This window comes from Arachis hypogaea, chromosome 13, assembly GCF_003086295.3.
Source record: "Arachis hypogaea cultivar Tifrunner chromosome 13, arahy.Tifrunner.gnm2.J5K5, whole genome shotgun sequence".
Classification (NCBI taxonomy): domain Eukaryota; kingdom Viridiplantae; phylum Streptophyta; class Magnoliopsida; order Fabales; family Fabaceae; genus Arachis; species Arachis hypogaea.
In genome coordinates, this window is record NC_092048.1 from 39,145,570 (window position 1) to 39,169,234 (window position 23,665).

Genomic DNA, 23,665 nt, shown 5'->3' on the forward strand with positions numbered 1-23,665 from the left:
AATTTAGAGCTTGATCAACATTTTTTTCATTTTGATTTGCATCAATATCTTCCATAGCATTATTATAAATTCTTTTAGTGGCAAGATCAGGGGTAGAAGTTGTTGATGATGCTTGTTCTTGAGATGGTGGTGTTTCTGATGGTGTTTGAGATGAAGACATTTTTAAAATTCTAGCAAAAGAAACCAAAAATATTTTCAACAACAAAAGATTTACTTAAGTCAGTTTTTAAGCAATACAGCAATTGCCACCATTTCACCAAAGTTCACTGACTTTGTGATTCAACAAAGTGAACAAACAGCAACTCTAAAAAAATCCAGCAATAAACAACAACAGTTCTAAAAAACACAGCAACTATACAACACAGCAACTCTAAAACACAGCAACCAGCAACAAACAACAACGCCAAAAAACTAAATACAACATCAGCAACCATTAGATTCAAGTTAAACAATAATTCTAACTAAAGTAATAACCATCAGATTCAATAACTCTAAAAAATCAAATACAATAGTAATAACCACCAGATTCAATAATAATACTAACTAAAATATGCTCAGCTTCAACAATTCTAAAATTCAATTACAACAGTCAACAGCAACTACCAGGTTCAGTATTCAACAATTCTAGATTTCTAGTAAAAGACCATGGTAAAAAACTTGAAGGGAGCTCACCTGGATAACTGGTTCCCAGACCGCGACCAAGAAGACGTCCACCACCACCCGACTGACCCGAGGGAGCAGATGCATAGATGTCTTTTGTGAACTTTCTGTCGCCGACGAAGTGAACGTAGGGCAGGAGCACGGGACCGCGACGACGACGAGGTGAGGAGACGAAGTGAGAGACTGAGAGCGACGAGGTGAGGCTGTGACCGTGAGAGACCGAGAGTGACGAGGTGAGCGGAGAGGCGACAAAGTAACGAGGTGAGGGGAGAGACGATGGAGTGACGAGGTGAGGGTGAGCGACTGTCGAGTGTCGACGACGAAGGATCAGAGAGAACGGAGACGAGCACCCGGGGGGGTTCCACACTTCCACTGGAATTAGACTGATTTGATTTCTCAGATTATGGGCAATGGGGAGGGGGGAATAGCCATTAGGGTTCGTTGAAAGGGGAGGGGGGGATCTGAAAGCGAAACGACGTCGTTTCTTTTTTTTTTTTTTTTTTTTTTGAAAGGAAAAGCACAACCCGGACCGGGTTGAATTAACCGGCCGGATCACCAGTTTTAACGTAAGCCCGTCAGATCAAACCGGGTTCCAGTCGAACCGGTCAGGTCGAGCCGGATTTGATAACTATGCTTATCAATAGCTAATATTTTATTATTATTATTATAAGGAATATAGATGTACATATATGTATTTTGTAACTTACAGTATAAAGATGAATGAGATTTTACTTTCCCAATTGTAGCACTTAATTACTTTGATAGGAAATCCTAGACATCCTGTATGCATATGTAGTTATGTATGCATATGTAGTTATGTATGCATATGTAGTAAAAATTATCTTTGAAAAATTATGAATTATTGATTTTTATTTCCTCCATCAATGATTGAGATGTACCATATACTATACTTTAAACAAGCTAAATCCAATATGGTTAATGCGTTATTTGGTCCCAGTATGCATAATTGAATATCCAAAACACGTTAATGGTTAAATATTCAAAAAAGTAGAAAATTTGTAACCACAATCTCAATATATCTATTCCTAAACTATCTCCTTTTTAACACCCTTTATTTCTATTTTCTCTTCCTTTATTTACTTAAACCACAATCTCAATATATCTATATTGTGTAATCCTTCTTTTCATTTATTCATGGTTTTATTACATACAATGAGAGTTGTCTTGCCATGGAATTGCAACATGGAGAAGTCGTGGAAAAGGTCAAACTCAAAAAGTGATTCACCTCATTCTCTTCGAATCCTCAATGTAAGCTGAATGTCTCTGAGAAAGAAGCTTAATGAGGGGATTCTCTACATCATCATCAGCCTTACTCTTATCTCGTTGAACCGTAATCTTGTCGTCAATGGTGACAACCACCACTTGCTCTTTGCGCGTGGAGAGCTCGTTCGCAACAACAGCATGCATATTGTACTTCTCGAGAGCACCCCGCGCCTTTTTTATAAGAATGTTTGAATCTGTCTCTAACTGTTAACCAGGGAGGAAAGGTAAGTCTATTACAATATCACTCCAAAAAATTATAAAGACCAAATATCCAACCCATCAATACCTTGAAAGATATGCAAAAAGCAACGGGTGCCCAATCTTTCCTAAGCACTGATAGCATCTTTGGCACTTGAACAAGTTTCACATCCAAGATGTGAGATCCAGATTGAATTTTATGTTCTACCTGCATAGGATAAATATATAGCAAGTAGATATTACCAAGTCAAATATATTTTATGAATTGAGGTGTTTTAATTTCAAGATCCTAGCTTTGCAGAGCAATTTTCACGATGATCATCAATCTCAAAATAACCCTTAAATAGTTTCGATGATTCAATAAATGTTTTTCTGCTTATACTTTTCAGTTTTCACAATCTAAGCAGGACTAATTAAGTTATACAGTGTTATCTGTATGCTAATTCTCTAAATAATAACTAACTCTAGCACAGATGTTGAAATTGACATGGTTAATATTCTTGTATCTTAACATATTACAAAATCATTCAAGCCAAAATTGAAGTTAATAAGGGATGAAACTTTCATGGAAAGAAGAATCAACATATCAATTTTATACCATGTCCTTCCAAGGAACATAAAAGTCAGATACTGCAGCAGCAAGAAAGAACATTGCACGTGGGCCAATATCCTTCATTGGCTTTGAAATTATTTGCAGCATCTACAAAATAAAAAACATATTTATCAATGATCAATTTGTGCCAAGATATATAATTATTAAACACTTAAAGTTAAGCTACAAAATAACAAGTGGCTCTAACAATCTGATGAACCCATGGAAATGAAAAATAAAAAATAAACAAATTATTGCTGGCAAACACCAAGAGAGGAAGAAACTATATACACCACGTAACAGATTGCGCTGTATTTTTTTACATGAAATTAATACAAAGAAATTATAGTGAAGTGAAGCTAACCTGAAGATACTCAAATATAGTGCTGAAGGGAAGCTTTAACAGGAGACCACTATTCACTGCCTGCAATAGTATGATATCATAGTAAGGCTATACTTATTAACAAAGACAAAATGAAAAAAAAAAAAAAAAAAAAAAAAAAAAAAAAAAAAAGACGATGAAATGACAAAATCTTAGCTACAGATCATACAGCATGATGATCCACGATAGCGGTCTTCACTGCTTTAGAATAAGCCTCACCGACTGAAGTATATAACAGCATTCAGCAAAATGCAGAAAACCCATATGTTTGAATAAAACAGCAAAATAAGATGAAATGAAGTGGGCATGCAAAATAACATCATTACAAAATATCCAATTAAGTATCACTTTGAGTGGTCTTCATCTAAAGACAAGATTAAAAAGCAAAAAAATTGCATTATATGATGAAATTATATATATGATGGAATTTTGTCAGCCTTTAGCGAATCAAGATAAAAATTAAGAATCTTCTAGAGGAAGAAGAGGGGAAAAAACTTACAAGGCACTTAACATCATTGTTTTATACAACTAACGACCTACATGATCAAGTCTTTTATTTCAGTTTATCACAATTTTTAGTGCAAATTCTAATGTGAAGCATCGCCTAGTAGAGTTATTGGATCATTTTATTTATATTCTTTTCCTTCCCTTTTTTAATGGTACAAGAAGAGGATGAAGCAGAAACCAAAGACCTTGAATGTTTAATCCTTCGGTGGCCTCAAAGCAATCAAGTAAGGGATCATCAGGAAGGGATCTACAGAATGGCTGAAAACTTCCTCTGAACAAGAGTTACAGGTAGTAAGCAACAACACACAAAAAACAAACATAAAAGAAGGATACACAGAAAAATTCACCTCCGGTACAAGAAGATCACAGCATATCCTGCCTTCAGAAAATACCTACACTCAACACAATCAGCAACATTGTATTCATTCCCCTCCAAGAGATCACCAAACAAATATCCAAGAAAAAGTTTCATTGACAAGAACAAGAACAAGAGCAAGTGCAAGAACAAATACTCAGTGGATGTGGCTCCCCTATGACCTGAACTAAAGTTGTCAACATAGCGAACGCACCGCTGCTCCAATGGAGCAGTGGTGCCACCAGAAGTCACACAAACAATTCTCTTACCTATCCCATTTTCTGTGAAGGCAACAACAACAACAACAAAAATCCACCACACATTATGCAGGGCAAGCATAAAAAAACACAAAAGGAGAAATGCCAATAAAAGAAAGCATAATTTTTAATGGTTTAGAACACAATACAATACGATACAAAAGAGTGTCACTGTCACAATCACTTGCCTGAAGATAAAGAATTCAGCTGAATGAAGTGATTCAATTTCTGAATGATATCATTCCTATTCTGGAGAGGTGGAGCAGAATCAAAGAACGCTTTGACTTGTGAATCAAGGGTTTGCTCAGTATCTTGGGATCCATTTGGTGCATCCATCTGAAACAATTACACCCACAATGTCATTTATCATTCAAACCCATGAGAGATAAAGCAGAAGGAATTAGAAAAGTAAAATATATAACCAAAAAAAAATCAATTTTTTTGGGTGCTCAGGATAGAATATCTAACCTTGAAGGAAAGACTTTCAGATTTGGGGGTTATTATTCGCACAAATGAAATTCAAAATTAGTTAGTTAGGGAGAAGAATCAGAATCTTACTGTTGCATGTTTATGAAGCGATTGGGTTCAAGTTTTATATAATCCAAACTTTCAGGAAGAAATAGTTTTGATTAATAGCCGACAATTGGTCCATGAAGATTAAGATTAGCGTGGTGTTTGGAGAGCAAAGGAATTAGATTCTCTCAAGAATTCGGAACCCCACCTTAAATTATGACTGGGTCCATTTTCTGCACCCATACCCGACCCCTCACTCGATAATATCCAAACAGTTCGGGCCAATTTTAAACCGGGTCTTAACAATAAATTGAACCAGAAATTGAAGATGAATAGATGATGAAAGCAGCAGTCAGCAAATGGATAGATATTAATAGGGGTGTACATGGCCCAGCCTGGTCTGGCCCGGCTCCGAACACTTTAGGAGCTAATTTAGTGTGATTTCATTGGGTCTAAGTTCGGGTAAGGGTCTCAAAAATAGATCCGGTCATTATTTCGGGTCGGGTCCGGGCCATATCTCGGGTTACCCGAACTCGGCCCGGTCATCATACACAATTAATATTTTGTGTTATTAGGCTGCGTTTGTTTACAGAGACAGGACACTGAGACAGGGACACAGAGACACAAAATTGTGTTTGGCAGAGGAGACATGGACAGAGACAGTGTGTCCAGAGACACTAAATTAGTGTATTTTGTGTCCATCCTGACAGGAAGGACACGGAGACACTAATAAGGGACACAACTTATTTTTTATTTTTTCTTTCTTTATTTTTGTTAATTTTTCATAATTATATATTTTATTATTATATTTTTCATCTCAAATTTTTTGAATGAAAAAAATGAGAATAAATTGGATTTTCATAATTTGTTCTAGTTTATCACCAAACAGAATACAAGAACACAAAATTTTGTGTCTCTGTCCATCAGTGTCTTGTCCTGTCCTGTTCTCAGTATCTTGTCCTATCCTGTTCTCGAAAACAAACGCAGCCTTAGTGATGGATGATGGCTATTCTTATGTGGAATTTAAATATTGTAAACCTTAATATTTTGTGCTATTAGTCATTATAAGATTATAAGTTAATGTTTTATGTTTAAAATGTATAAGACTTTAGACTAATGCATAATATTGTGTTATTTGTATTGATTTAAATATTTGGTGTTATTAGACAATATTAGTATTGATTATGGTTTTGCTTTAATTTTAAAGAAGGATTGGTTCTTGTTATATTTTTTTAAGTGAATTTTACTATGTGAATTGTGAAATAATGGTTGGAGATTAGGTGATTTTTACATGCTAAAGACTCGATTTTCACCCGATTTTTATCCGGTTTTCACCCGGCCCGAAGGTGCGTAGGTTTCATCGGGTCTAAGATAGGGTTAAGGTCTAAAAATTAGGCCCGGTCTATATTTCGGATCGGGTCTAAGTTAAGTCAAACCCGGTATGGCCCGATCCATGTACACCCCTAGATATTAAGGCATTGTTCGGATCCAAAATGAAAAATAAAAAAAAATGAAAAAAAAGTTAATTTTTTTGTTTGTTGTTTGGATAAAAAAAATGAATAAAATTTTTTTTTATTTGAATGAAAGGAAAAAAAAGAAAAAAAATTATATTAAAATAAAATTAAATTACTACATTTACCTATATTATATATAAATTATAATTTATTAATATATTCAAGTTATTTTTTTAATAGAAAAGGTCATTCAAATTGTATTTTAAGATTTTAATATATTATTTTTGTTAATAATAATACTTTTTTTGAAGTTATCCTCTTTTAAATGTGGTAAACAAAAAGATGTATTATTATTTTTTAAATATATATAATAGTAAATAATTTTATAAAAGACTAATAAAAATTATTCATAGATTATATCATTAATTTTTTAATTATATTTAAAAAAAAGATGAAGTTTGGTGATGCTGTAAAACTGGAAAGAACATAATAGATGAATTTTTAGATTTGGAAAAAAAGTAAAATGGAGAATTTTGATTTTTTTTATTAAGTAGAGTACAAATTTATAGTTGCATCGTTATTTTATTCTTCTTCGTTAATTTTTATCTCACAGTTGAGGAAAAAAGTTTTGCGTGGATCCCACTCTACTTTTTTCTTTTTTTGTCTTCTTTGGTCATCCAAACAATAAAAAATTTGATTTTTCACCCATTTTCTTTCTCTATATTTTCTTTCCTTTCATATTTCTTTAAACCAAACAGTGTATAAGACTATGTTTATTTAAAGGAAAAATAGAAAGAAAGAATAGGGAGGAAAGGAAATGAGAAGAAAAATGATTATTCATTGTTTGGTTAAGGAGAAAAATTAGAGAAGAAGAAAAAAGAACAGAAAAAATTAGTGAGACCCACTAATTTTTTTTTCAATATTAAAAAGAAAAAAGAGAAAAAACTTATTTTTTTCTATACTTCTAATATTATTCTTTATTTTTTTTTTCAATATATTTTATAATACAAGAGTAAGATTGTCTTTTTATAACATTTCTTTCCTTCTTATTTTTCTTCCATTCAAATACATCTAAAGAAAATAAAAATCCACTCAATTTCTTTCCTTTTCTTTTTTTCCTTTCTATTTCCTTTCTTCTTATTTCTTTCCTTACAAATAAAAATCCCTCAATTTAATAGAAATGATTTAGTGATATCAACTATCATTCATACCAAAAGATCAAAGCAAAAATTTTGCTCAAGGGACAGGAACAACTTTGGCGAACAACAACAGCGACAGAAATAACTGGCGATGGTGAGGTGTAACGAAGGCGACAATGGTGATGGGAGGTAGAACAAATCAATGTGGCGATGGGAAGTGAAACAAATCGAGGCGGTGATGGTGAGGAACAGATCACGATGGCTATGGCGAGGAGGAACAGAGAGGCAGCAACATAAATAACTGGCGATGGTGAGGCGTAACGGAGGCAACGATAGCGATGGGAGGCAGAACAAATTGATGCGGTGTAAATCCCGTAAAATTAGCGAAAAATTAATCAATAAATTCATTTTTAATAAAAAATTAGAAATACGAATTTTATAGTTTAATTGGATAGAGCTAATTAAAATAAGAATTTTGACACTAATTTTAAAGAATTTGACCCAAGATTAGGCCAAACGGGTCGAATCGATCGAACCGGGCCCTTAGGACAAAACCCACTCACTTAAACAAAAGAGCTTAGCTCATTTGTCTTCTTCATTTGCATGCAAAACGCAGAACTCATCCAAGGAGGGCGGAGAACATTCTTCCATAGCCAAACCCTCACTCACATTATCAAACCCACATAACTCTTCACTTCGAGCTCTGATCGCAGCACCATTTGCGGCCACGTGACCGCGACATCGAGCTTTACAAAGCCCAATACATTGTAGGATAAGGAAGTCATGTTTTCTTCCTCATTTTCCTCATTTCCAATTTCAAAATTTATAAGCAAAGATATTGAAAATTGTTAAATTTCGGTTTTTAGGTTCGAATTAGCTTGAGAAAAATGCTTAATCTTGCTTAATTGGTGCTTGAGTAAGGTGATAATCGTAGAACCCTAGTTAACTCATTGATTTTGTATTTTGGGTATACATATGTGAAAATGTGTATTAGGTTTGTATATATGAAAATTGGAGTTTGATTGTGAACATTGGAGTCTTGGTGGAACTTTGGATGTCATTGCTTTGGATCCTTAGGGCTGAGTTTTGAACCTTTTGGTGATGCTTTTAGGTTATACGAGGAAATCGGCTAAGGTATGGTTTAGGTTTCTCGTATTTAGTATATAATGTCTTGTGAAAACTTAGGCTAGAGGGCCATAGGATAGGTTGGAATGATTAAGTATGTTGTATGCTTAGTACTTGTGATAATGATTGATGATATGGATTGAGCATGTGTTGGAGATCATTGTTATGGTAGAAATAGGATGCTAAATAGAGATTGAATAATGATTTACTAGTTGATGGTATTGAATTATGCAAGTAACATAGATTGTTGATAATATTGTTGATTAAAGTGAGAAATTTAGGTGTGAAATTGTGTAATATTGAAGTATGATTGATTGTGGTATGATGTGAGAATTTAGTGCTGTATTGGTATGCTATGATATGTTGCTGTGCTGAATATATGTATAGGAGGTTGGATTTGAGTTTGGGTTTTAATGAAAATTGAGGTTTGAGGTTTTTATGTAAAATAGATTTTTGGCTGAACTTTGGCGAGCCATAACTTGGCTTCTAGATCTCTAAAGCATTTCAAACCTATTTCATATGAAAATTGAGTCTGTGAAGTTTACGCCGTTCGAAGAACGGATGAAAAATGTTTTAAAACAAAAAAGTTATGCGCATCAAAAGTTTGGTATGTAAAGCTGAAATTCTACAGACTTAACCATTTTTTAACTAATCTGCAATGTATGCGTACACGGTCCCTCTATACACGGATGTTTGATTCTGTCCAGCGTACCTGCGTACGTGGACGAGGTAATGCATATGCATGATGGGCAAATTTCACCCACACACGTACACGTGGTCCACATATATGCGTGACCCCTGTTTTCAGCAAATGGGATTTTAGTGTTTTAAACATGATTTTAAACCTCTAAACCTCTAATTTCATTCTTTTAACCCTAGATCTTAGTAGTATGCCTAGTAACAAGATGAAGCTAGAAATAGGTGGTAACTTGGAGATGAAGAAAGTTTGAGAAGTGATGATTTAGATATGAGGAGATAGGTTGTATAAATTTATATATATATATATATATATATATATATATATATATATATATATATATATATATAAATTTACACTTCTTATATTATAAGCCTGATTAAAGAAAGGAATAAAAGTTACATTTGAGCAATCTTTCTTTAAAGTGCGACCCCAAGAGATGGTAGAATGTGAGGATCCCCTTCTTTGTTCCTCCTGGTATTGTACAATCGCCCCCAACGAGATGGTGGGAGGTTAGGATCCCCTCCTTTATCCCTCTTGGGGATATGAGAACGTACATCCTGGGTAGACGCAAGGGTTGTGGTTTCACCCCACTTGCTCTAAGTTGATTAGTATAGATGCTCCCCAGGTAGATGCAAGGATGTAGTTTGCCCCACTTGCTCCGGGTTATGATGAACTATGTATAAAACTGCAAATTTATGATATATAAGTAAAGTTATGCCTATAATGAATGATTATGAATGAATATGAATCAAATAAGGCTTATGCACTTATGTTATATGAGATACGAGTGTCCCTGGGTAAAGTCCTGTGGCTTGCCACCACGTGTTCCAAGTTAAAACTCGATACTCTGCTGACCCTATGACGTAAGAGGTGACTGGGCACTTATAAATTCTTGGAAAGGTTAACCCCCATTGAGCAATTTTATATATATGAGAAAAAGCTATGCATAGACTCTTGGGGATGCGTGTCGGGAGATAGTCTAGGGTTTAGCAGCTGGACTTGTCGGGTTGGCTTGATAACCGACAGATGAGACTTATCAGCCACATGACCAGCATGCATCATATGCATATTGTTTGAATTGCTTGCTTGTGCATTAATTGGGATTGCCTAAGTGATTATAATATGTTATTTGTTATATTTGCTATCTGTATTACTTGTATTCTACTTGTGTTTGCCATTGTTTGCTTGTCTGTCTATGCAATTTCTTCGGAGTTGGAGGAACGGAGGAAAGGCGGAGAGATTGAATGTTTTAGTTTGGATTTGGTTAAGTTAGAAGCTTAGAGGACCACCCGTTTATGATTTTTGTTTTAACTCTTTAAGTTTTATAATCTGAGTGTCGGTGTTTTAGGATTGCCTCTAGCTTTCCCAGGACCTTATATCTTATGTATGCGACACCTTTACCATGTTGAGAACCCCCAGTTCTCATCCCATACAAAATTGTTGTTTTTCAGATGCAGGTCGAGATGCACCTCGCTAGGCGTCTGGAGTTCTCTGCAGCGAAGTGGGCTATTCGGGATTCTACTTTTGTTCTATTTTGTTATATCTATATGTATAGACTCTCCCTATGTATATATGCTTTACTGTTGCACCTCATAGAGGTTTATAGAGAACTAAAGTTACTTTTAATTAACCTCAGTGCCATTAGTCATGATTATGAAATGATTATAAATGAATATAAATGAAATGAGGCCTATGCACTTATGTTATCTGAGATACGAGTGTTCCTAGGTAAAGTACCATGGCTTGCCACCACGTGTTCTAGGTTGAAACTCGATACTCTGTTGACCCTACGACGTAAGAGATGACCGGACACTTATAAATTTCCGAAAAGGTTAACCCCCATTGAGAAATTTTATATATGAGAAAAAAACTATGCATAGACTCTTGGGGATGTGCGTCAGGGGACAGTCCATGGTTTAGCAGCCGAACTTATCGAGTTAGCTTGATAACCGATAGATAAGAATCATCAGCCACACGACAGGCATGCATCATATGCATATTATTTGAATTGCTTGCTTGTGCATTAATTGGGATTGCCTAAGTGATTATAATATGCTATTTGTTATATTTGCTATCTGTATTACTTGTATTCTATCTGTGTTTGCCATTGTCTGCTTGTCTGTTTGTGCAATTCCATCGGAGTTGGAGGAACGGAGAAAAGGCGGAGAGATTGAGGGTTTTAGTTCGGATTTGTTTAAGTTAGAACCTTAGAGGACCAACCGTTTATGGTTTTTGTTTTATTGTTTTTCAGATGCAGGTCGAGATGCACCTCGCTAGACGTCTGGAGTTCTCCACAGCGAATTGGGCTATTTGGGATTCTACTTTTGTTCTATTTTGTTATGTCTATATGTATAGACTCTCCCTATGTATATATGCTTTACTGTTGCACCTCATAGAGGTTTATGGAGAACTAGGGTTACTTTTACGAATTTTGAGTTATGGTTCCTTATATGTATATATATGATTATTCTCTGGGCAGCCTTAGCTTCGCAGGCTAAGTTCGGAGCTTGATATTTTGTACTTTTGACCCTTTACTCTTGCTTTTATATATATGTTTATGAGCCTTAGCTTTCTTCGTACGCACGTAATCCTTTATCGTGAGCATTGCACTTTTAATTTTACGATTTTGTTTTACCTATTTTTCAAGGCTCTTAGTATACTACATTCTTTCGACTATTACACGTATATATATTTTATTTTAGAGGTCGTAATACCACACCACCTTTTTTTACGACTTAAGCATAAAGCTCTGTGTGGTAGGGTGTTACATGTGGTGGTGGAAAGCGGAGCAAATCGAGGCAGTGATGGTAAGGAACAGATCACGATGGCTATGGAGAGGTAGAACAGAGGCGGCATTGGGAGCAAATCAGCGCCGTGAGTTTCTTCTATCTATCTCAATGGCAGCAACGAAAGCAGATCTGACGTTGTGGCATGGAGAGGCACAACCACGATAGTGACTTTAGTTACCAGTGAGAAGAAGAAGAGGAAAAAATGGTGTCTGGTGACATGGTGTTATGAATGGTGATGAAAAAGAAGAAATGGATGGTTGGATGCATTGTGATGATGATGAAGAAGAAGTACCAAATGAAAGTGGCTTGCTTTGGGATCTGGCTGGTGTGGAAGTCCTTATTTGTTCTCTTTGGGCCGAGTCGGATGACCCAAACATTTACCTTGACCCAGTGTGATTGGGTCCAAACCAGTTCTTCAAGCAGGCTAGATTTTGTGCAGCCCTAGAATAATAGTTAAACAATATTTCATTATTAAAAATTAGTTATTAAATTAATTATTATATATTTATATATGTTAATATATATTTTTTAATTAAATAATTATTGTTAAAATAATTAAATCTATTATAATAAATAATTAAATTTGAAATAAATAAATAAATAATTAAATTTATTGTAATAAATATTTAGCCAGATTGTTAGATTTAGATGTCGGATGATAGATACACATACACCCATTCAAGTTGGTGACTTCCAAACACACCTCAACTTCTAACATTAATTGTTTATTAGAATAAATTACCATTTGTACCTATGAAAGATACAGACACTAACAAATGTACCCATATAAGAAAGAAATGACGATTATAACCACAGAAGATGGCCTCCATGTGCCAAGAGTATCCAGACGTTGATTACACAATTAGTCCGTTAGTTTCCGAACCTACGTGGCAACAAAAACCTCCTAAACCTATTTACGTGTGTTGTTACTTTGACATGTGAGTGTTTTAGAGCCAAGTAATACAAAGATTCAAACCCTAGCATCCCTTTCTTCTCCATTTTGACCTTTGCCCTAGAAATTGACAACATTGCATTTTGCGTTGGTCCTAAAATATGAACTGTAGTAGAAGACAACCCTTTAACCCCGAGAGATGTCTCTGCGCAAATTTAACTTGGCTACAAGTAATGCAAGTTGCAACAACGCTTTGAGTTCAAAGAAGAAGAAGGAAAAAAAAACTTGACGGGAGATGCTTCTGTGGGCTGGAGGTTCCGTTGATGGAGTCCGGCATGATGACAAATCCAAATAGATGGTTCATCCGATGTCCTCTTTGGAAGGTAATGGATATGCTTTTATTTTTTTTGTGAAAGTTCTCCTTTTTTGTTTTTTGAATTTCAATTGATACTGGGGTGGGTATATATGTTGATGTTCCAGGTAAGAGACTACAAATATTTTGTGTGGGTGGATGAGATCGAAGAAGGTTGGGAGGGTCTGGCAAAATCATTAGTTAAAAGAAATATGGAGCTTTCTCATGCGAGACAAGAAGATGGGTTGATAATTATTACAGTTGGAGTAGAGAATCATGAGGTTTTATCGATGATGACAAGGAAGATAAAAAAAGTTAAGGCTAAAGTTAAGAGGAGTAGATTGTTGCTTGCAATCTTGGCCTTGGGGGTGATGTTTTGTGTATCTTGTAACTTGTATTTAGTAATCAAAATATAGGAAATTTATATTTTGAGATCATTGTTGTCTATGAAAATGGTTTCTTGTTCTTCGAATGAATAGAGATTGAAAACAATACAACGGATCATGTGATTTATTGTATGCACCCATAGTAAGCCAGTTATGAGCAAAGTCTTCAGGTCTTCTGCTATGGTAAGCTAGGGCAGCACAGACATATCTACAAGGGAGATCAATTAACTGCCACACTCTACAGCTGCATGTTCCTTTGTCTAAGTCTACACCAACCTTTACGGGCAAACACTGCACTTCATAAACATTTCTAGCATCATCTCCTGTCGAAATAGGCCTACATTTATTATGCTCCCTCTTTTCCCTCTCTAATCTGATCTGTTGTACTGGGGTTAACTTTCTATTATATCCTATCAATGCTTTCTTGTTCCTTGCTATAATCCTCATGACGTATCACCTAACCTCTTCCAACATGGTGATGATCGGTTTCCCCTAAACTTCTTAATCTTTGCGTTAAACACTTTACAATTATTGTTTGTGTAGTTGTCCATCTTAGAGTACTCACTAAAATGGGCTCTACTCCACTGTTTTGGTGCACGTTTGTCTAAGTATTCCCAAGTTCGGATATTGATTTTCTTCAATCTTTTCATAGCAAAATTGAAGTCTTGGTTGGTGGTTGCCTTTCCACATGCCCACATACACATTCTCATCTGCTTGTCATTCCACTTCTTTCTGCATAGCACAAAATATGTGGTTGGCTCCTTTGTACATTTTTTGCGCAGCATGTATTAATCTTTGATTATACGAGTACAAATTATGTATACAATGCAAATAATTTATATCAATTCACATTATTAAACTAAATTCAAAATATTTAGTAACTAATTATGCAACTAAAACAATTCAGAACACAATTAGATAATAATATTCAAAGGAGGAAAATGATGGCCAGATAAGATAAGTACTTCTAATAAAGGTAAATATACTTGGTGGCATGCATGCATCTTATCTTCATACATAACCTTGTGTTTTCGTTTACGAAAGAAAGAAATGAATCCCTTTTCGTTAGTAGAGGATGTATGTTGTCATTTAATGGTCTTAGATAAGAAAAATAATTTAAAAAATTCATAAGCCAAACTTTTTATAAAGAAAATAACATCAATTCTGAATTGTTCACTCTGTAAATCAATTAGATATAATAAGTTTTAACAGAGAAAGTCACTGAAGATGGGAGTAAATCAGTTATGTACATAATGGCATTCTAAAATTCAGCAGCTTAAGTCAGTAACTAAAATTCTGTACACAATGACAACACACAAATTCAGTAGCATAAGTGGATAATTATAAAACCAAACAAAACTTGTTCAGCATCATATAAAATTCAACAGCTTAAGACACTAACTATGTAGTCCAACCAATTCAGAACACAATTAAATAATAAAATTCAGTAGCATAATTAAGTAACTAAACCAATTCAAACTACAAGTAGATACTAAAATTCAGCAGCTTAAGTCACTAACTAAAATTCTATACACAACAACAACACTAAATTCAGCAGCATAAGTGGATAATTATGCAACCAAACCAAACTTGTTCACCATCATATAAAATTCAGCAGTTTAAGTCACTAACTATGTAGTCTAACCAATTCAGAACACAATTAGATAATAAAATTCAGCAGCATAATTAAGTAACTAAACCAATTCAGATCACAAGTACATAATAAAATTTAGCAGCATAAGAAAAAAATTAATTAAGCTTTCCAAGATTGTACACAATCATATAATAAAATTCACCATTTTAAGTCACTAACTATGCAGTCCAACAATCCAGAACATTAGGTCAATAAATATTGAAGAAAAACAATTATGCACACATTAGTGTACTAAAATTCAGAAAATTAAGGGCTAATTTTATGCATATTATATAACTCAACAAACGACAATAAAACTCAAGTAGGAGTGATAAAATCCTTCTGAATATATGACATGAAGTTAAACCTGTTTGCTCTGAGATCTCCAATATCCTCTTCCAGTATCTCTAAAAACCACTTCCAACTATTTTTGTTCCCGAATTCCACAATTGCATAGGCAATTGGGTATATGTGGTTATTAGCGCCCTGCCCTATGGCTGTAAGCAACTGACCCCCATAATACCCTCTAAGAAAAGTCCCATCTAACCCTATCAATGGTCTACATCCTTAATTGAATCCCTTTTAGCAGGCGTCAAAACATACATAAATTTAAAGAAATAGAGGGTTTGAATCAGGATGTGGATTCGTGTGGATTCTCATTGTGGACCCTAGATAGTCTTGACTCTTGAGTATCTCATTTGTACAGTCACAAAGTCTTGCATATTGAGCAATCTCAGAACACTCAATCCTCTCCTTTGCTTTGACTATGGATCTGTAGATTTTCCTCTCATTGATCAACATGTCATACTCAGCTCTAAAGAATTGATTAGCGTCCCTCACTGTCAAACTTGGTTGCCGCTTTATTCTCTCCTCCAATTCATCAACAACCCGTTCACCATTAGCTGATTTACAATGATTGTCTCTGCTGCATGTGTGTTTATTAACAAAAGTCTTCACCTGATAACCCAAAGAAAATGACCTCTTATCACAGTATGTTTTCCAAGGACAACCTTTATCATAGCATATTGCTTTCCTTCTTGTTGAGTCAAAACGAGGAAAGAATATGCTTCTTCCAAGGTTGATGTTAAACTTCTGAACTGCCTTTCTGAATTGATTAAGTATTTCAAACTCCATCCCTAACTCCAACTGGACTTGCCTAATAGGAGCATCAACATTGCTCTAAGGAAAAACTAGAGGCTGATCTGCATCTTCATCACTTGCTATACTCCTCAGTTCTTCTGACTCATAACAATAATATCCAACATTTTCAATAGAGTAGTCCTCTTCATCAACAGGGATATAAAAGGATGGAGGCTTCTTAGGATCAAGGTTGGGTATGAATGATTGTCTGGTGGGGAGAAACCTCTTTGCTGATCTTCTCTTGTTCACTTTAGGCCTTACCTCAGCCTGCTCATTTGGATTTAATTTGGGGAGAACTATTCGTATCAGATGGTGGAATTGAATCTGATTCAGGGTTTGATTGTGAGAGTGGGTTCCTATATGACTGTGGAATGTACTGAGTTAATTGTTCAACTGCTTGGCCTTCGTTCTCACTAGATCATGTACCAAAAACTTGTGTTGGAGATGTTGAACTAGCATTATGCCTTGGTTGCTGGTCATGCTCATTGGGGTGCTGTGAAGGCTGGGGCTGATTGGATGGTGGCTCATTTGGTTGCACATGTGTTTTGGGAGGTTGGGATACCTACTTTGGTGATTGGGTTGGTTGAATTGGTTGTTGCGATCTTTCTTGGGCCACATTGCAACTGCCCTCATCTTGGAACTGAACTTCAACATGCTTACTTGTTTTATGGGCTTCTTCCCTATTCTGGGCCTGACCCCTACTATGGGCCTCCATGACAGTCTATACATGACCTACTATTTTAGCATTATTATCATCCTCAACAACTACAAGTCTTCTTTTTGGAGTCTTTTTCGGAGTTGGAATCCTCTTAGCATAGGTCTTTAACCTCATCTTTATAGGAGTGATGTTCTCTTCAACTATAACAGAAATATTTATCGGGTGCTCTGTATATAGCTTAATCCTGTTACCATTTTTCACAGCTGCCTCATACATTTTAACTAAGTCCATATTAGCTCTTAACATTTTCATTCCATTATCAAGCTCTTTATCTGGTTTTAGCCAATGAAAATTAGTGATAGACGTATATCCAATGTCATTCAGCAAATCACTAATGAAAAATTTATTTAGGGTATTGACATTAATCCTCTTAATCTCTGTTACTTTCCTACTAATATATAACATCTTCTCATATGGACCTCTTTCAAACCTTCCTCTATGATTAATAGAAAGAGTTATATGGATAGTGGTTAGATGAAAAATTGAATTTTTAGGAAAGGTTAGGCAAAGATAAATGTCAAAAAAGATAAGCAAAGGTAAATTCTATTTCACAAATTTTGGACAATATACAAGAACCATAACATAAATAAAGAAAAATTTATATGACTTTGGCCCATTACGGGACTAGGCCCGTTGAAATACAAAAAAATTGTTGATCCGGCGGTAGCTTTACGGATCGGGATATTGAACCCGACGTGAATCGAACACGCAACCTTCTGATCTGGAGTCAGACGCGCTACCATTGCGCCACGGATCCACTTGTCACTTCCTTCGCATATTAATATTTAAATATCCATCATCTTACTACCACCCCCTTGTTTACTGATCAGTCCCCAAACGAAATCAGAAACAGAAACCGAAACGGAAAAAAAAAACAATTCCCGCCAAGCTCAACAAACTTATCAAGCGTTTTCTCTCTCTAGAAATTCCCACCAACAAACCAACTCGTAGCTCATTCTCCATTTCTCGCTGGAAAAAACACAATCTCGGTGGTGAAAGGTTACAGTGAGAAGAAGAATCGGAAATGGCGGCGGAAGGAGGTTCCGATCAATTCATCGACATCGTTAAGCTCTCTCCTCCGGCAAAGTTCCCGGCGGCATTCCCCCAGGACCTCAAGGTGGCTCCCTCCTTGAAGCGCCGCCGCTCTGGCGGTGACACGTGGGTGGTGTCAGTGTTCGTGATAATCCACGTGGGCGTCTTCATCGCAACGGCGACTGCGCCCTAAAAACCCTCGGAAGGTTCTCCTTCCAGCCTCTCTCTGAGAATCCTCTCTTAGGCCCTTCTCAGTCCAAGTGAGTTCTTTTATTTCTTCCAAAGATTCTCTGAATCTGAAATCTTTTTCTGGTTATCAATTAATCGGAACTTCTCGTTTTGATTTTTGGTTGGTGCAGATTAGAGGAAATGGGAGCGCTTGGGCGGAATTTCTTGACAGAGTATCACCAAACTTGGCGTCTTTTCACCTCTCCATTTCTTCATGCTGGGCTCTTCCACCTCCTCCTCAATCTCTGCAGTATCATCTTCATCGGAATTCACCTAGAGCACGAGCTTGGACCGTGTAATTATATTTTTCCTTTTACAATACTTTTCTTTAGCCTTTTAGGGTTCGGATTCTACTGTCAATTGTTTATTCTGTTGATTGGAGATAAAATTGCTGATGAATGATGAATATTTTATTACTCGCAGTAAGGATTGCTGTAATCTATGCAATGTCTGCATTTGGGGGAGCCTTGATGGCTTCTCTTTTTCTTCAGCACACCCCAGCTGTTGCCTCTTCTGGGGCTTTGTATGGATTACTCGGAACTTTACTCTCGGAGCTCATTTGGAACTCGGAATTATTAAAGCATTGTTGTGATTTTTGTAATTAATGTAACTTGGTTTGATTTCTGTGAATTTATATTAGTTGTTGTTAACTTTGACAAAATGAAAAAACTTAAGCATCAATTTTATATTAGTTGTTAATTTCTGTACAATCACCTCCATGCTTAGCCCAAAGGGAAGCTCGTGGAAGATACGAGACCGCCCCTGCTTCAGCTAAAAAGGGACCCTCATCTTGTTCTTGTTGCTGAGAACAGCCACCACAGGCTTCCAAGAAGAAATTGTGGCGGCATTTAAGTTGGAAGAAGCAAAATGGTGATTGTGGAACCTAGAAACAGAAACACCCAACATTGACATTGTTGCCATGCTTCTCTACTGTTTGACTTTTTATCCTTTCTTCAACCTTCACATCTCTTAACTCCTTCAATCTTATCAATATTTTGTTTCCTTGTTGAAAACAGCATTTTCCTCCATGGTGGACAGGAAGAACGAAGAGATGTCCACTTCCGAGCTATCTGGTGGGGCAAGGATTCACTATATTTTCCAATCCATCTTTGTGAATAATTTAGAGGTATATTCCTTGTATTTACATATGGCATAAAGCTCTAATAGAAAATGAGATATAGGTATAAAGTGACACAAAGATGAGAATATGGATATTTCTAAGTTTTATGGCACCACATGACAAATGAGTATGAAATTAACTTAAAAACAGAATTCTGAAGTTAGTTAGTTATTATAAAAATGTTTGTATTTATGTAGATACTATTTTCAATCTATCTATCTTCCCTTGCTTCATCATCTCTTCCTTTGATGATGCAGCAAGCTGTGACAATGCAACAGATGCAATTCCAGCAAGCTCTGCTTATGCAACAAACCATGACTGCACAGCAAGCTGCCAATAAAGCCGCCACCATGAAGTCTGCAACAGAGTTAGCGGCAGCCCAAGCTGCTGAAATAAGTAAGAAACTGAAAGCTGATGGACCTGAAATTGAAAGGAAAGAAACAAAACAGAAATTCAGGTCTGTTTACTTTGTCAATTTTTCCTAGTGTAATTGTTCTACCGGTGCTTCTTGACTACATTTTCAATGTTTTTATTGTTGCAACTAATTCATTTTAGGGTGTCCTACATAAGTATCATGAACCCATTAGAGTGCTTGAAATAGATTTATAAGTTTGGTAAAGGTGCCTGAGGTTTTTGTCATTTTAATGTTTTAGGAAAAAAAAATCATAATCTTGTCCCCATTTTGAAAGGGGTATATGTTTTACTATATTTAAGAGTTTTGGGTTTAGTGTGAGTGCAATGCATCATTTGCTTTTTTATCTTTATATATATTACACAATTGCCTTTGTATTATAGAAGCTTGCAGTTTTATGTGCCATAGCTTTGAGGTTGAGTAGCATATCTTTTTATTGTGAATATGCATTCTCATCAATCATAAGGGTTCCCCCCTCAATGTGTGCAATTGCTGTGCATAGTGTTTTAAAATTGTTGCATGTTGATCTGTCTTTAAAATAGATGGCTGAATGGCTGTGGAACAAGCAAAGTTTAGATCGTGGTTAGGGATGGAAATAGGCCAGGCGGCCTGCCAGGGGCCTGCAGCCTGGCCTGTGTTTGGCCTGGCCTGGCCTGACTTGTTATAAAATAGGCACAGGCTTAGGCTGTTATAAAGGCCTTATTATGTTAATAGGCCAGGCCCAGACTCACTAATTAGCCTGGCCTGGTCTGTCAGGTCTGTCTGGGCCTTTTAATACATAATTATATATATATAAATAATTTTTTTATTATTAACAAAATAATGAGATATTTTAAATTTACTATATTTAATTATAAATAATTTTGTATATTTTAAATACTTTAAAATTTAAAAATTCTAATAAATATTAAATATGACATTTTATATATAAATATGTTTATTAAAAAATATTTTTTTTAAATAATATTTTTATTTTTGTAAAAAAAATTAGCAGGCCTTTTAACAGGCTTCAGGCCAGGCTAGGCTGAATAACAGGCTTAGTACTTTGAAAAAAGCCTATAGCAGGCTGCAGGCTAGGCTCAGGCCAATCAACTACATGACAGGCCAGACCTATTAAGAACAAAGCCTGGCCTGACCTTGCCTGTTTCCACCCCTAATTGTGGTGACAAAATCTTGTTTGTATATTATTTCTTTTTGTCCTTCATTTTCATATGCTAACAAAGGTCTTTAATTCATTAATTCAAGCTTGTAGCTGATGTATGTTTTTGAGGTAAACAAAATAAGCCTTTTTTATTTTATATCATCTTTCAACAACACATGATTTCACAATTTAAAACCTTATTCACCAACAAGAAGCTAATAATTACATTGGATATGCTTTTGAAGTTAAACAACTTGAAGTTCGACCTTGCATTCTTAAGCAGAGGAGTAAGACAACTAGGAAAAGCAATAATCAGGAGTAATCTGCAGGATTATTATTACGGTGAAGAACTCGGTTATGAAGCTTGGAGACAATTTGACTCGGTTATGAAGCTTGGAGACAATTCAAATTGTCAGGATACGAGAATGAGGCATGGCTCTTACATGGAGAGTGAAACAAAAATACTGGAATTTGTGGTTCCTAGTCCATGGAATTGGTTCACAAAAATTGTTCAATGTTGTTGAGTGTTTGCTTTCCCAAGCTGTGTGTTCGAAGCACTGTGTTATTTTTGTTTTTTATTTTATCTGATAAATAATGGGCACTTATGCTCCCAAATCCTGATCTGTTGATTTCACAATGAATCCTGAATCCTAAAGAATATAATATTTACTAGAAAACATTATAAAGTATAATTAATTTGCCTCTCTGCGTATCGCGCGGGTCTCACTCTAATAGATATTGAAGGCTAATGTTGGAATGGAAATTATAGTAGTTTCACTATTGATGTTACTTCTAAAATTTAACTTTGGTTATTTCATATTTTCATGTATCTCTGATTTTTGTTGAAAACAGTTCCTATTTTCCATAATCGTTGATATTTTCTCGCTAAACAAAATGAGTCAATTATTTATTAATTCTTAACAAGTAGTTTGGGTATAAAGTGAAGCCTTCATTTATTCATATAGATATATTCTATGTTTTGAAATGTTCTTTCTTTCAGTAGTTAGGAGGAGGATGTAAGTAAATTTAATAGGAATATAGATAAATCACTTCTTGCAATTATTATTTTTTATTGGTGTTGACTGATTAACAATCATTATTGCAGAAAAGAAGGCTTTTCTGTTAAACAGGAGCAGCTCATCAGATCAGTTTTTGTAATATTCTATCTTGAATAGCATTTTCATGGTAAATAGATGGTAAAATTTTAGCTATGCTTAGATGGAAATGCTCCTGTATTCTGGGTTTTCAGTTTAATGAGGAAACTATCACTTCAAATGGGCGAAATCACAATCTTAATCTTTAGTTAGAGGCCTTCTTATGCAATATCAAAATGAAAAATAAAATCCGAAGAAAAAAAAAGAGTCCTATAAAAAATCGTTTGTTCTCCAGTCCAATATTAAAATGCTATATAATATGTATGATGTATCAATCATGCTATGCGTAACACCAAGAGTGTGCCTCATTTTTGAAGTTTCTACATCTGCGTATGTTTGTAAAAATATTAAATTTTATTTAAACTAAAAAACCTATAAACTTTGCCCTAGTGAGAAAGGTCCATTTTCTTGATGACAAATAGAACAAAATAAATATTTAAATACTCTTAATAATGTAAAAACTTATGAGACCTAGTTTAACAATAGTTCTTCTCAAATAAAAATTTAATGTTACGAACGATTTATAAATGAACTTTATTTTTTTTTTTGGCCCTTAGTAATTGTGCATTGCTTTTCTCTATCTTTTTTAACCTCAGTTCCTAGATGGTGTCCTGAATGAATATCCACAAGAACCAGAACCTTTGAAATCACCCGCAAATTGGTTTAGAAATCATATAATTTGGAGTTGAAATTGTTCAGACAACGATTTTGATTACAAACAACAACGATTTAAAACAGACAAGTAGGTTGGGAAGAATGATTCTTGTTTGCAGGTAAAATGACAAGTGGGAGAGTCACAAGGATCCATATTATAATGCCTTTTTATAAATTATTTGTTTAGTTTGTTGAGTACGAGGCAGACAAACTTTGTTCTTGCCAAAGTATCACACAACTTCCAAACATAAGAAAGAAAAACCAATAAAAAAATTACAAATCCATCACAAGTTTTTTCTTGGCTCACCAAGGCAAACACAAATTAAATGACATTCTAATACACTTTGAGTTCAACCAATGCAAAAGAAAGCTGACTTAACCACTAGATTTTAAAACTGACAATATTTTATGTCACTGTCACTACACTAGGAAAACATTTTAAAAAAAAACCTACAGATTTTAATATTATATGTTTCTCATTTCTCAAGGCTTAAATATTAAATTTTGGAGGGTTCAACTTCAAACCTTTAACTGTCATTCATTTCCCGGAACCTGGCAAATGCCTTTTTATGAATAAGCATCTTATAACTGTCCCCTGCCTGCACCTCAAGGCTAGAATCTAACTTCTTCTGCTGACTTCCAAGTCCTGCTCTATTCTCCATGGCTTGTGCCTGTACTGGCTCTACCATTCCACTCCCATCCTTTCCAAGTCCCTGTGCATCAAATTATAAATTCAAGAACAACCAAGCACAATATTGAAATATTAGAATCCTTCAAATCAGAGATATGTTGTGAGAGAACATCAAATTTCCAGGGGTATCCCATCAAGTCTACAGGTGCAATTTGAT

At 35.2% G+C, this 23,665-nt stretch overlaps 2 protein-coding genes and 1 non-coding gene across 9 annotated transcripts; 1 reads left to right on the forward strand and 2 right to left on the reverse strand.

Moving 5' to 3' along the window:
• Window positions 1-1,788: 1,788 nt before the first annotated feature.
• Window positions 1,789-5,031, reverse strand: LOC112738152 (phosphopantothenate--cysteine ligase 2). 4 transcript variants are annotated; one of them, XM_025788470.3, is made up of 10 exons: window positions 4,794-5,031; window positions 4,424-4,571; window positions 4,136-4,259; window positions 3,971-4,015; window positions 3,809-3,894; window positions 3,286-3,338; window positions 3,099-3,158; window positions 2,741-2,842; window positions 2,231-2,350; window positions 1,789-2,148 (listed from the first exon to the last, which is right to left on the reverse strand). In XM_025788470.3, exons 2-10 carry the CDS (start codon window positions 4,569-4,571, stop codon window positions 1,903-1,905), a joined length of 984 nt encoding a protein of 327 aa, XP_025644255.1. In that variant the 5' UTR covers window positions 4,794-5,031; the 3' UTR covers window positions 1,789-1,902. The 4 variants fall into 4 exon arrangements, with proteins under 4 accessions (XP_025644255.1, XP_025644254.1, XP_072067899.1 ...); XM_025788469.3 differs by having other exon boundaries at window positions 4,704-5,020; XM_072211798.1 differs by having other exon boundaries at window positions 3,971-4,259.
• A 12,730-nt stretch (window positions 5,032-17,761) lies between these two features.
• Window positions 17,762-17,833, reverse strand: TRNAW-CCA (transfer RNA tryptophan (anticodon CCA)). Its single transcript has one exon. It is a non-coding gene; the product is annotated as a tRNA-Trp (tRNA).
• Window positions 17,834-18,838: 1,005 nt separating this feature from the next.
• On the forward strand, window positions 18,839-21,715 carry LOC112738153 (uncharacterized). Of its 4 annotated transcripts, none has more exons than XM_072211801.1 (4): window positions 18,839-19,206; window positions 19,353-19,462; window positions 19,714-19,913; window positions 21,255-21,715. In XM_072211801.1, exons 2-4 carry the CDS (start codon window positions 19,364-19,366, stop codon window positions 21,256-21,258), a joined length of 303 nt encoding a protein of 100 aa, XP_072067902.1. In that variant the 5' UTR covers window positions 18,839-19,206; window positions 19,353-19,363; the 3' UTR covers window positions 21,259-21,715. The 4 variants fall into 4 exon arrangements, with proteins under 4 accessions (XP_072067902.1, XP_072067901.1, XP_025644257.2 ...); XM_072211800.1 differs by having other exon boundaries at window positions 18,989-19,206; window positions 21,339-21,624; XM_025788472.3 differs by having other exon boundaries at window positions 19,069-19,462.
• Window positions 21,716-23,665: the final 1,950 nt, after the last annotated feature.